Source organism: Rattus rattus, chromosome 8, assembly GCF_011064425.1.
Source record: "Rattus rattus isolate New Zealand chromosome 8, Rrattus_CSIRO_v1, whole genome shotgun sequence".
NCBI classification, from domain to species: domain Eukaryota; kingdom Metazoa; phylum Chordata; class Mammalia; order Rodentia; family Muridae; genus Rattus; species Rattus rattus.
In genome coordinates, this window is record NC_046161.1 from 21,052,576 (window position 1) to 21,067,318 (window position 14,743).

Here is a 14,743-nt window from a genome sequence, read left to right on the forward strand (position 1 = left end):
TAAACCACTACTTAGAAGACAGCATGTGCTTCTGTGCTCTTCTCATGTTTTCCCAAGAGCAAAGGGAGCTCTAACCACCAACCCTAGGATTTCTCAAGTCAAGTTCACCACAGATGGTAGGTAAATTTAGCAGGCTTCTGAGAATCATCTAAAAACATGAAGCTCCAGGGAGTAAGATAAAGAACCCAGCCACGTTAGCCAGCACACCTGAGACAGGGAATGGCTGCTGTGTGGTGGGTACCTGCAAACTAAAGGACTGGTGTTAGAAAAAGGAGAGCAGGGGTTGGGGATTTAGCTCAGTGGTAGGAGCTTGCCTAGGAAGCATAAAGGCCCTGGGTTGGGTCCCCAGCAAAAAAAAAAAGAACCAAAAAAAAAAAAAAAAAAAAAAAAGAAAAAAGGAGAGCAGAACTTTTTACTTTGGTATTAAATTTTCAAAGTCACTAAAGCACTGCTCCTGCACATTTAAGGCGAGAGCTCTGTTAAAGCTGGCCCAGATGCAAGTGCTGCTTCATTGGTAAAATCGTGACAGTGTGTGTGAAGAGAGGGGCATAACTGATGGTGAAGAACAGCCCACTCAGGCCTTGGGTGTAGTCTGCACACACCCCAAAAGTACAGAGTTAAAACATAACTTACGTATTGAACTTCGTTCACTGTTGGTCACAAAAGCACTCTTGCCCACTAAGAGTCTTATTTGTGCTCGCTGGCGTCATTTGAATGTTTTACAGTACCAGGCACACTGGCTGAATATGCAACACTGACCTACAGCAATGCATTTGTAAGTTACTGTTTCAAACACTTTACATACATTAATCTACATAACAATCCTATAGGATAATTTCTATCATCCCTCAGGTAAGGAGTAAGCTAAAGCATGGCGAAGAGACCTGTCTGTCCAAGCTGGTCCATGAACAGTGAGAATTTAAACCTAGGCAGTGTGACCCATGCCATCACTAAGGTACACTGTCCTTCTGGTTAAATATCAAGTATCATTCACCTAGGAATAGAGTCCCTGAATGAATCCCAAATCCCTATGCAGTTGTTACTCTAACATTCCCTTCGGGAAAATAAACACGTACTATCTTCTCCTTTCATGGCTACTAATTTCACAACCCAGTTTAGAAAAGTTACTGACTTTTACAGATGTGTGTGCGTGTGCGTGTGCGTGTGTGTGTGTATTCTGAAAACCTACAATATTATAAACTTTTTGTTTGTTTGGATGGGTGGTTACTTACTTCACTGGTTGGGTGGCTGATTTGGAGACAGGGCCTTACTATGTAGCCAAGGCTGACCTTGAACTTGCAAGCTTCCTATCTTTGCCTTCCAAGTGCTGGGATTACAGGTATGTGTCATTATGCCAGGCTCACAGCTTTCTTTTATTATAATATATTCATTACAATCATAAAAAAGTAAAAAAAAAAAGATAACAGCTGTTAATGTGTTATTATTTGACGGATGGTGGCTCGTACCTTTAATCCCTGCACTTGGGAGGCAGAAGGAAACAGATCTCTGAGTTCAAGGCCAGGCTGGTCTACAGAAGTTCCAGGACAGCCAGAGCTACAAAGAGAGATCCTGTCTTAAAAACCCAAAATAAAAAAAGTTATTATTTATCCCTCTAGGTTCATTTATGACACTCTCACTCACTATTACCAAATGAAATCAATAATATCATTCACTATACACGGAGATAAACTGAATTGTTTTACCATAAAAAAGTCACTATCATAATACAGAATATATTTTAAGCAATTCTTTTATTATGGAAACTCTGAGGATATTGCCTTTTACAAATAACTACTGATTTATAACAATCATTTTAAAAAATATTTTAGAGAGAGAGAGCACGCACCACATGTACGTCCACAGAGGCTAGTAAAGGGTGGTAAGCCTCCTGCAGCTGGAGTTAAAGGTAGTTGACAGCTTCTTAACGCAAGGTGATAAGCAGTGAAGCTGGGTTCTCTGCAAGGGCAAGCACTCTTAACTGCAGAGTCACCTCTCTAGCCCTAGTAATCATTTTCTTAAGACAAAGGGTTCATAAGACACTTTAGAGAACTCTAAAACCAGCTTCCTCTTAACACTTGACAGGAAGTAGGAAAGACTTCAAGAAATATGAGAGAAATGGGGTTTGTTGAATTTTACTATCCATCTTTGCTTTCTTACATTAGGAAAAATGAATTTTGATAAAAGTTCTAAGCCATATGAACTGTTTCTGCTGTCCTGTTTACCAGACCTATCTTTGGTCATATCACCCCATTACCACCTACCTTTTCATTTTCAGCTCCATTACCACTGTAGGGCCAGGACCGTGGTTTGATATACAATGTTACAATGTACAACAGTTATCACTGTTACATTCAAAAGCACACAATGAAAGCAGAAGTACCCAGTAATAGATTCTGCTTTCCTACACCACACGGGCTCAAACAGTGTTCTCCCAGATTTTGCTCTCTGAACTGAAAGATGTGCCTTACCTGTGACTGTTGGCTACATCTCCTATGGAACTGCCTCACTAAGGAACTTGATGTAATGGCTATACATGAGGTTGCCACAGAAAGGTTTGTAAAAAGCTCCCTCCTCTGTGGATTCTGAACAGCATGAATGTTTGGCATAACCTGAAAACAGCGTGGTTTTACACACCTCAGCTCCCAGGACTCACTCATAAGAAACGTGTGGCGCCTTTTAGAGAGTGATTATGGAGTGGAAGCAGGGACAGTCTGGAGAGATGGGCTAGCTGCTAAAAGCACCGCTTGCTCTTTCAGAGGCCTCGGGTTTGATTACAAGCACTCACATGGTAGCTCACAACTGTTCCTAATTCCAGTTCCAGAGAATCCAATGCCCTCTTCTGACTTCTGCAGGTACAGATTCACACATGAAGCACAGACACACATGCAGGCAAAATACCCATACACAAATTATAAAGTGAATTATAAAGTGAAGTTTAAAAATTAGACTGCTGGGCTCAACAGTAAAATGATTACCATCCACTAATATAGTCTGATGACCTGAATCAGATCCTTAGAACCCAGTAAAGGTGGAAGGAAAGAACCAACTTCATAAGGATGCACTATGGCCTCCAACCCCAAAATACTACTACTACTACTACTACTACTACTACTAATAATAATAATAATAATAATAATAATAATAATATTGTTATTATATTTTTATATTTTAAATATAAAATACATTTATTTAAATATAAATTAATATTAACTTTTTTCCTTTTGAAAATTATTTGAGTATAAATAAATGTCCTATACATTAAATATCAAGAAATATCCATTGTTCATTACAAGTCAGGCTATTCTACTGAGGGAACCATGGGATCAATATAGTAACTCATGATACAGTAGTGACAGTTCATTCCAACAGTAGATGGAGTAATGACTTACATGACACAACAAAACCCATCAAAGGATGACACCACTTAAACCCATCTGCAATGCCACAATAGACAACGGTTCTGAAGCGTACTATCAGCAGTCTCAATCTCATCTATAATCTTTATCTTACCAATAGATCATCATACTACCAGAGAATTTAGAGTCTTGTCTCCTTGGTTTAATTTCATATTATTCTTAATGAATGAAAACAAGTCATACAAAGTCAAAGGTACTTTTCAGTTAATCTTTCCTAAGAGAAAAAAAAAAAAGAATCAAATTTTAGTAAAGACAGCTTCCTCCAAGCTATGAGTTCCTTAATGGAAAAAAAAAAAAAAAAGACAGGAGCAGTGTAATTAGCTTTTCCTTCAAAGAAAGGAAATCTGTTTGGTAAACTGGGAGATAATTCCTAGTCCCAGAATTGTTTTGGTTTTTTTTACATCACATGCTGGAATGCTGCATGTCTATGAAGCTGGAATCTGTGGCAGTCCAGAGTCAGCCACCAGCACTCCATCCTTGTTTTCTGTCAGTGGGAACACCTGGAATTGCGGGTGCAGAAGCTGCTGTGGCCTCTCTAATTCTGGGGTGCCGTAGGTGCGGCCCATGGCTTCCTGGGTCCCGTTTGCATCTTCCACCATGTCTTCCAGCTGGCCTTGTATATCCTCAATCTGGTCGACTCTTACTCCCTTGTAAGCCTTCCTCATTCCCTTTACTCCCAATTTCATGGCATCAACCGTGGTCTTGCTGTCCTCCAGTGACTGGATGGTGTAATTAGCTTGCTCCACATTAAAGGACTGTTGGGCAAGGTTGTCTCGCTGCTGCTCAAACATCCACTTTTGCTTCAAAACCCTCAGAGCTTTCTGTTCGACCATGTTCTTAGCAGGACCCTCTCTCATCTTCTTACTATAACTTTTTTTTTTTTTTTTTTTCCGGAGCTGAGGACCGAACTCAGGGCCTTATGCTTGCTAGGCAAGCGCTCTACCACTGAGCTAAATCCCCAACCCCTCTCTCATCTTCTTGATCTGATCCTTATACCTCACTAGTTCAGCATCCAACCTGGAAATCTTTTTGTGAATGGATTCTGCCCTGCTGTCCACCGTCCCAATGCAGTCAGGCTAGGTGGCAGAGCCTTGGGTTTTGCTTTTCCAAAGGATCGGTTCATCTTGGCGGGCGGCGAGGAAACCCAAACACTAGAGGAATGCCAGCTAATTTATTTTATTAATCAAGATTTCTAAACCCTGTATTCTTGAAAGTGCACTCTTCTTCACCCAATCACTCTTCAGAAGAGTGAGTAGTTCTATTGTGAGAATGAGTAAGCCAGTAAGATGGCTTAGTGGTTAAGTGTGCCTGCTGCCAAGCCTGACAACCTGAGTTTGATCACCAGAACTCACAGGATAGAAGAGAACTAACTTTTGCAAGTTGTTGCAAAAATGGAAATGTTGTAACTTAGATGCTTGCTATTCAAAGTGAACCCAGTAGTACCTGAACCCTGTTCACAAGATGCAGAGCCTCAGGTTCTATGGGACCTACTAAACTGTGAAGCAAGTGAATACACAGCCCACAGAATGGCAGAAAATCTTTGTCAGCTCTACACTCAACTGAGGATTAGTGTCTAGAATATACAAAAACAAAAAACAAAAACCCTTTAACATTAAGAAAATATTCTTAAAAATTAGCTATACAACTAAACAACAAACAAAAAACCAATGTCTAGGCATCATAAGAGTACTTGACTTTCTTAGACATAAAGGAAATACAAATTAAAACTACTTTGAGAATCCACTTCACCCAATGAGAATGGCTGACATCGGGAACACGGTACGACAATAAATGCTGGCATGGATTGATGAAAGGGAAACTCTTATATTTAGTGGGAACATAAAACAGTGTAACTGCTTTGGAAATCAGTTCAGAGGTCCCACAAAAATCTAGAAATAGAACTGCCCTTTGACCCAGCTACACTACTCATGGGCTTATACCCAAAGAACTTTATATCCTACCACTGAAACACTTAAAACATCAATTCACTACTGCTGTATTCAGCCACAGAGAGGAAATGGAAACAACCTACCATCAACAGATAAATAAATAAGAAAAATGCAGTATGTACACACAATGGAACACTACTCAGCTGTAAAGAAAAACAACATGTAAGTAAACATATGGAACAAGAAAAAAAAATATACTGAGTGAGGTGAGGCAGGCCCAAAAGGACAATGCCACATGTTCTCTCTCATCTGACCATCTCTTTTAGTTTGTGTACTTTATTTGAAACACAAGTTGAAGCCAGGAAAGTAGAAAAAAGCCTTGGGGGAAGAGGAGATACCATAAGAAAAGGAGGGAGACAGTGAACTAGATTGTTGGGGGGAGGTCGGCAAGGGGGGGAGGATGGGGAGGGGAATACCCATAAAGAAGGGGAGGGGGGAGGGGGATGTTTGCCTGGAAACCGGGAAAGGGAATAACACTCGAAATGTATATAAGAAATACTCAAGTTAATAAAAAAAAATAAAGAAAGAAAGAAAAGAAAAGAAAAAAAAGAAAAGGAGGGAGAGTAGAGCAGAGGTGAAAGGGAAGTAGTGAGGGGAGCAAGGAGAGTGTGGAAATATAGAGAACATCGGGGGAGAAAGGAGGGGACACAGAAGCCCACTATCACAAAAGCCAACTTTAATAAAATGTGGAGGGATAGTAGGACACATGTGAAGAGAAAGGAGGAATACTGAATTGAAAATTTAAGCAGGGATGGGGTTGTGGAACAGAGAGACAATAATAGGCGGGCTAACCAAAACCAAGGATGTATGAAGAAGTATTACAGAAACTGTAGTGAGAACTTTGGCTTCTTTGAAATCCCAGTTGTGTTATGTATGTTTCTGTTTCAATCCCAGGTGTGGGATGTTGGGCTGCTTCAGGATGTCCACAGACACTAACTGTGATTGTCTTGTGCTGCAGATGGGGGGCATGGTTTTTGCCAGCTACAGATGCTTTAATTCTGGAGACTCTGGAGAAAGTATAAATGAGAGTGCCCCTAGAGGGAGGGACTGTGGCAGCTGCTGCCTCAACTGCTGCCCGTCTGCTGCTGCTTTTACTGGGTTGCTGGTTGCAGATTACCTGATGATAGAGACTGGAGATTGGACTTGCACTTAGGAACCCAATGGCCCTAATCAGCAGGAAGTAGTCTAAAGAAGTCTATGCCCCCTTCCCCTCTAACCTTCTTTCTCTCCTACCTTGTGTTGCGGAGTTGAAAGGGTGGTAGATATACAAAAGTCAATAAAGAAGTTCAAAAAAAAAAAAGGTCTGCCAACAGGAGGCGCACTGGTTAGTAAGCTAATTTCGAAATACAACTTCAAAACAGTAAGAATTCAAATGGAATGAGTCTGCCAGGATAGACAATGTCACCCCCAGAAGAAATGGGTTACTACATGTACTTTTCAATAGAAAGCATGGGATACCTTCCTACAAGTTATTGGTCAAGGAGGACCAAGTGGTCTCCAAAACAACCCAAGCTACTGCTGCTGCTCTTAATTACCACCGTAAGCACATGGTAAGGCCCTATGGTTGAAGGTACCAAAAAAACCTGGTTGTAGATCTACAAAAATCAATGTCAAAGTAACCAGGAGACGTGGCCTGGCTAACTTTCATAGTGCCCGAAGGTACAATGGTCTTTTGAACCCTGGGCCGTGGACCCTGCATAAAACAACAGAGACCTGTCAGAGAAACTACACTCTGGCACAATAAAGGCATGACTGTTAGGGGGCAACTAATTGTTTTGTTACTGGCTTGAGGCCTTCTCCACAAGAGAAAGTCCCTGGTCAAAAGCCCATGGCTGGAGAGGTCATGGGCCCTAGAGTAGAACTTGCTATTGTTATTTTGCTAAATAACCATGCTGTCAAGTTGCCTCTGTGGTGGTTTGAATGAAAAAGGTTCTCAGAGGTTCCTATGTTTGAATTCTTAGCCACAGAGAGTGGCAATACTAGGTGTGGCCTTGTTAAAGTAAGTGTGTCACTATGGGGTAGGCTTTGAGGTCTCCTATGCTCAAGCTCCGCCCACTGTAAAATGCAGTCCTGCAGATCAAAATGTTGCACTCTCAGCTCCTCCAGCACCATATCTGCCTGCTTGCTGTTATGTTTCCTACCACAATGATAATGGACTGAACCTCTGAAATGTAAGCCAACCCCAAATAAATGCTGTCCTTATAAGAGCTGTCTTAGTCATGATGTCTTTCAAGAAATAAGACTCTAAGACACCTAAATATTTATGTGTGTACACATAGTCCTAGGCTGCTCTTAACAGTGGTCAGAAAAACGTTTTTCAGTCAATTCAGCCAGTGGAGAGATGGACAAAGTGCTGAGAGAAAAGTGCTCGCCAGCAACAAGGCTAAGGGGAACATGTGGAAAGAAGAGATAGAAGGATGTGAGTGCCTGGGTGAGGTTTGGGACTGCTGTAAAACAGTCTTCGCGGCATGATTATTATAATAATCGTGATCTCACTACAGCTGTGTTACCTGCACAAGACCAGGACGTACACAAGAGCAACCCAACCAAAAGACCTCCAGGCAAAACCCCTTAGGAGGGCCTGACAGTGAAGAGTTGCTAGGGAAACTCTTTTTTTTTTTAACTGTTTGAATTATTTTTTTACATTTTTTTATTTTATTGGATATTTTCTGTTTACATTTTAAATGTTATCTGTTTTCCTGGTTTCCCCTCCAGAAACCTGTTATGCCATCCCTCCTCCCCTTGCTTCTATGAGGGTGCTCCCACCCGCACAGTCCCACCTCCCCACCCTGGCATTCCCTCTACATTGGGGCATCGAGCCGTCCACAGGACCAAGGGCCTCTCCTCCCACTGATGCCCAACAAGGCCATCCTCTGCTACATATGTAGTTGGAGCCATGGGTTGCCTCATGTGTACTCTTCGGTTGGTGGTTTAGTCCCCAGGAGCTCTTGGGGGTCTGGTTAGTTGATGATGTTGTTCTTCCTATGGGTTGCAAACCCCTTCAGCTCCTTCAGTCCTTTCTCTAACTCGTGCACTGGGGACCCCGTGCTCAGTCCAATGGTTGGTTATGAGCATCTGCCTCTGTATTGGTCATGCTCTGGCAGAGCCTCTCAGAAGACAGCCGTATCAATCTCCTGTCAGCATGCACCACTTGACATTGTCTGGGTTTGGTGTCTACATATGGGACAGATCCACCAGATAGGGCAGTCTCTGGATGACCTTTCCTTCAGTCTCTGCTCTACACTTTGTCTCCATATTTCCTCCTCTGAGTATTTTTGTTCCTCCTTCTAAAAAGGACTGAAGCATCCACACTTTGGTCTTCTTGAGCTTCATATGGTCTATAAATTGTATCTTGGGTATTCTGAGCTTTTGGGCTAATATCCACTTATCAGTGACTACATACCATGTGTGTTCTTTTGTGACTGGGTTACCTCACTCAGGATGATATTTTCTAGTTCCATCCATTTGCCTAAAAATTTCAAGAAGTCATTGTTTTTAATAGCTGAGTAGTGCTCCACTGTGTGTTCATTTTCTGTATCCATTTCCCTGATGAGGGACATCTGGGTTCTTTCCAGCTTCTGGGAAAGCCATTTTTTTTTTTTAAGATTTATTTATTTATTATATATAAGTACACTGTAGCTGTCTTCAGAAACCAGAAGAGGGCATCAGATCGCATTACAGATGGTTGTGAGCCACCATGTGGTTGCTGGGATTTGAACTCAGGACCTCTGGAAGAGCAGTCAGTGCTCTTAACCACTGAGCCATCTCTCCAGCCCCAGGGAAAGCCATTCTTTATGAGGATATGGCCACTGCTAGGTTTTCCATGCTCTAGCAAATGCCCCACCTCATGCAAATATGGGAAGCAGTAACTGGACTTGGTGAATTTTTCAAAAAGCAAAACAAAAACATGAAGTTGAGGAAGAGGGCATGCTGGGAACGTGGGGGTGAGTTATAGGGACAATATTTCATTGTATAATATATGAAATTTGGAAAAAAAATAAAACAACTTGTCTATTCATTCAGCCAAACGACTGCACACTGCGGTTATATAATACATTAGTCAGTATTTAATATTTTGTTGCTACTTTTTTCAGCTTCTCACTTTTAGTAATTGCCTAGTTTTATTTCTATTTCCTCTGTTTATATATAAAGCATATGCGAATACTTGAAAAATAAGTAGGTAAATTTCAAATATACTTTAACAAAGTTAAAAACTATCATGAAAAATCAAAAGGAAATTTTTTAATAATTTTATGGGTTATAATTAATTAAAACCCATAATTTCACTTACCCTTGGATTACATATGGAAACTGATGACTCTGGGCTGGGTCAGTCTGTGCTTGTGGAAGAGTACGGTGCCTCAATCCTTCTGAAGAACCAGCAACTAGTGACAAACTCTCTTGACTGGGTGATGGAGTGGTTGAATCAGAATGATCTGAATTCTACAAACAAGCAAGCAAACAAAGTAATTATGTCTTGCCAAACATATATTTATAAAATCCCTCTGAATTTTAGAAACTGATTTGAATCTCGTAGCCAATAAAACATACTTTAATTTTAATAATACTTTAAAGGTCAGAAAGCCAAGGTTGTAATAGTATTATTGCATTTATCAGTTAGACAACAGAATAACAATCTATAAAAATATACATATGAAACTATGCAGATTAAACTACAGCACAAAAAACTCCTTTCCCAATGCCTAACACATAACAAGTGTTAAATAGTGCCACCAATTCTAGTCATGTGAACTGTTACTATAGCCAGATATCTTGTACCGTACATCTGTACCAGTGTTAGTAGAATGGGGAACTTGAGGAAAAGCAGGGATCTAAACTTCCTGTTGTATCTGACACTAACCAAGAGCATAACCTTAACAAGCCATTAAAGGTCTCTATATCCTCCCTCTTAGAAAAAAACAGGACTGCCTGAGATTTTCAGACTGTTTTCAACTCTAAACTTCTATCACTTTATGAATGCCACAAACAATTTTGTTTTTACAAGCCAACAAGATGCCAATCAGGATTGTAGCCCTCAGGCAATGATCGAATGGTTCAGTAAAATACAACTTTGAAAAGTTCCTCAATGAGTAACTGTTAGAAAATTGGCTTTCCAGTGTTTTATATATTTAAAACATAATCGCATTAATTATAGCAGTCTCATCTTGAAGTTAGATACAGTGTTATTTGTAAGTCCTTCTAAGCTTGTTACAATTAACTGCCTCCTGGGGCACAGGCCTCTGATCCTAGGAACTGGGAAGTAGAAGCGGGTAGATCAGTAGTTCAAGGCCAGCCTCAGCTACACAATGAATTCAAGACCAAACAAAGTTACATGAGACTCTATCAAAAAAAACAAATATGATCAGAAAGAAACAAACAAACCTATCAACACCAAGTGTTCTGTCTTTTTATTCAGGTTAGGTTTTTTTGTTTGAATATTTGTTCTTCGTTGTAGTAAGGACTGAACACACAGCCTCACCTATGCAGGTCAAGTACTATACTGTGGAACTATACCCCAGCTCTCTATTTAGTTTTCAGAGCAGTAAGAGAATCTGAAAAGTTTAACTCCCCTCAAAATAACTCACAGAATTGGTGCTGGATGCCAGTGCTCCGTGGCTTTCTCTATCGGTGCTGGATTTTGGAGAACTGGGAGGACTCCGAGAAGCACAGACTAGATGAACCATATGATACTCATCTTGCTAAAATTAAAGAAGATCACATTTAAAGAAAAATGTACAGTACAAAAGTCACTAGCTAAGCTGAACTACTTAAGACTTAAATTCCTTTCCTTTCTAGCCCAGCCATTTTGTTAGCAATAAATTGATCAGTGTTTGCAGGTAAGTTTGCCATTTTAATACTTCGAGGCCTTCTGAATTCAGTATTTTCTCTCTATGCTTGAAGAGTTGTTTAAATACCCAATAATACCCAATAAGTACAGTACTTGACATATGTAAAGCAGACTTGAAGCAACAAATAGTACAAAATTTTATCAACACAAATTGTTATTTCACTAGGAAAGCATGTAGTATCGCACTAACAAAATAGAGGCATGACCTTGATGTTTTGGATGGACCTTTGACTGGTTTCTGAACTTTGATTACTTACATATACTCGGTCTCATTTGCCTTAATTTTAGCAAGGTGAAGTACAGCTTTTTATTGCTTTCCAAATTAAGCCGCCATTTTCATCTATAACATTTACACACAGGTATAGAGCATATCTTTGAATTGTATTCTACATATTCTGAATTATTTCCACAAACGTACAGATGAGGGAACGCACTCTAACTACTGACTGGCTGGCCTTTAGGCTTCAGTGAGGCCACATACACATTTACAGAAGACAAAGCTGATAAGCTGGAGAGCAACTAAGAACAGCAGAGAGTGACATGAGTGAAGGAGACCCTTACATGCAATGAGAACATGCACATGAGCAGGACAGGTAGGCAGAGTCAAGAAAGATCCCAGAGTGAGGAGTGGGGAGGCTTGATCAACTTCCAGGAACCTTAAAGAAACTTAGGACACGGTTAACAGACCAAGCTAACGTACTGGGACACAATGACGGACATATGTCAAAGTCTTCTGCATAAAACTGAGAAGCATAAACCACAATTGCTTTAGGAGCCTAGAGGATGAAGTTCTTAGGGCTATGCAGCTTACGGAAAGGGTTCAGACAGACAGCATGAGGTGGTGTTTCTTAATATATAGAATCTCTCTGCTTCTGAGCAGGAAATACTAAAAAATATCTATCCATTGTGTATCCCTATAAACCCAGTGCCAAAAGATCATACTAATAATGGTTAATCACAGCCCACATTCACCTTCAGGGATACATCTATAGAATATTTTATAACTAAACAGTGTGCAGAGCCAATGGCAACATTTTACAAAACAAAACAAAGAAACAAACAAAAACAACTTTAAGAGAAACAGTTCAAAGAACTATTTAAAATTTAACATGGCCCTTGACAAGGTCTACAACAATCAAATTCTGAGAGTATTAATGTGTAGGTTTTAAGCTATTATTCAGAAAACAATGAACAATAAATGCACCTGTATTTCAAAAAGCAGACAGCATTAACAGTTTTCAGCAGGAAAACAAAACAACTTTAAGGCTAGCTCAGTGGTAGAGCTATCCTAGCATGTGCAAAGTCCTGAGGATGATCCCAGGATCACAAAAGAAACCAAGTGCAAACAATAAACAGGGGAGCGTGGTTTAGAACTAGTCTACTGATACCATAATGGTGGAAACAGATGAGACATTTGTCAAAATCCATGAGACATGCATCACCCAGAGTAATTAACTGAGTATGCATAATTTTGAGTGATAGTGTCCACTGATCACAACAGATAAGTAAAGCTGGGTGGTCACGCCTGGGGGAAAGTGGATGAGAGCTCTTTGTGCTGTAAACACGCTAAAATATTACTTAAGCAGAAGAAATACATTGACACTCTATTTTAAACTTTCTGTGCCAGGGCGAAGTGTCAACTGTTAAAGGCGAGGCACACAACTGAAACATATTTATTAGGTTCCCACAGGTGAGTATAAACAGAGGAGAACAGGTCGGGAATACCTGCATCTACAGTTATGTTAAAAAGCCAAGCACTAAATGTCAAGCTATTCAATTTTGTGTAGTCACAAACAAAAGGTAGCATGTCAAGAGCACAAGGGACAGTGAGGTAAAAGGTGGCATCAACTAACCAGCAGCCAAGCTGACTATCAAAACCTACCCTGACCCATATCCAGCGCTGCCTGAGCATCAGCACTTACACTGGGAGCGGATATGGCACCAAGGCAACTTCCTACTTCCTGTCCTGAAATTAAACTGCTAACTCAAACAATTTTTATTAAATCGTTACATGGCCCGACTGAAAATGGGTTTAAAGAGATGTTCTTTAAATTTAAATTTTTCACTGCTGTAAACACTATTCCTGCAGTCCTGACAAGCCAATGTTTTCTTCTAAAAGACGGAATGCATCTGAATACAAATATGTCACCCCACGTCAGACTTAGCTCGACGGGCATACAGAACTGTTGGCCAAACAACCTCTGTGTCCTGTTGTTTTGTTGCTTGTTTTACTTATTTTTATCTGTTCTGCTACCCCCAGGGGTTGATGAACTACACTGGCTAGACAAAGCCTGAGAGGCGGCTTCTCTCGCTCTTCTAAGGTAGAAGGAGAGCTTACTTTTCTGAGAATGTCTTTCAGCTGCAGATGGTCAGGAAGTAGTCTGCCAGAATACACCAACCTCTGGTCCTTTGTCAACTAGAAATGGTATAGAAAAAAGAAGTCAGCCTTTTAATTACGTAAATTTAAGGTTAGGGATAACATGACTAAATCTGGATAAAACTAAACTCTCCTTGGGGGACAAATAAACAGAAAACACATATTTTAAGATTTTTTTTAGCCCAGGTTCTGCTGAAGGCAGTTAAGAGCTGAGTAAACGGCTGCACATCCATAAACAAAATGTAGGTCACCACCATAAAACTTGACAAACAGGTAAACTAGAAATCTGTTTAATCAGCTATAATGTAGTGCTCTTAACTAAAAGCCTTCAAGCTCATATAAATGAAAAAGCAAAGGACTTCTATCACTAATCAACAGAAGACGCCTTTTCAAGATCACCAATTATCTTGAACTGTTTTTGTCAGTATTTTTTAAATATGAAATATACAGATTTAATTTCTTCCCTCCAAATATAACACGGAAGAGCTGATTGGTCTTAATTTGAAAGTCATTTGCATGGCAAGTTCCATACCTCGTCTCCCTTTAACTGTTCCTGCCACTCACAGTATATACACACACTTAAAACAGCAAAACCAACCCAACAGAAAAGCCAACCCAAGTCCATGGAGATTCACCTCTGCAAGTAATGCATAATAGAAATGTTCTGCTTGGCTCTGTTACACATTGTACTTCATGATACATCTGCTAAAGTTCACATTGTTAGCACTATTTAAAATGAGTGTGTTTGGTAGTTCCTATAAGGCCTATTTGCAAACCATTCCTTGAATTCCATGAAAATAATTTATTAGCCATATCAAATGTCAAATCCCAAATCCAATCCAAGCTATAAATGTAATTTTTAACAAACTTTATTTTCAGCATGGCTCTGGCAAGAGTCATATAAATAAAAGTCATAATAGATATTGTCATGCTGAGTGAGATCTATAGTTCAGGCACTCTTAGACACTGAAGACACTAGGAAAATTCAGTTATCCTTTCAAGATGCTTAAACTGATAGACATGATTTTAGCATGCTATATCTAACATGTTACATGTAAATTCCTATATTAAACACAAAGTTTTTTTTAAAATGCCAAATCTTGAAGCCTATAACCAGTACATAAAAACTGAATAGAGTTCTATGACATTAGAA

General features: G+C 39.9%; 1 protein-coding gene and 1 pseudogene across 1 annotated transcript in view; both read right to left on the minus strand.

Annotated features, from left to right (window-relative positions):
• Herpud2 (HERPUD family member 2) overlaps positions 1 to 14,743 on the minus strand; it is a 38,626-nt gene that overhangs the window by 9,034 nt on the left and 14,849 nt on the right. Inside the window, 3 exon segments of the mRNA XM_032909486.1 lie at positions 9,657 to 9,808; positions 10,951 to 11,064; positions 13,552 to 13,629. Coding sequence (XP_032765377.1) covers positions 9,657 to 9,808; positions 10,951 to 11,064; positions 13,552 to 13,629 — 344 coding nt within the window.
• Positions 3,842 to 4,853, minus strand: LOC116906695 (annotated as a pseudogene).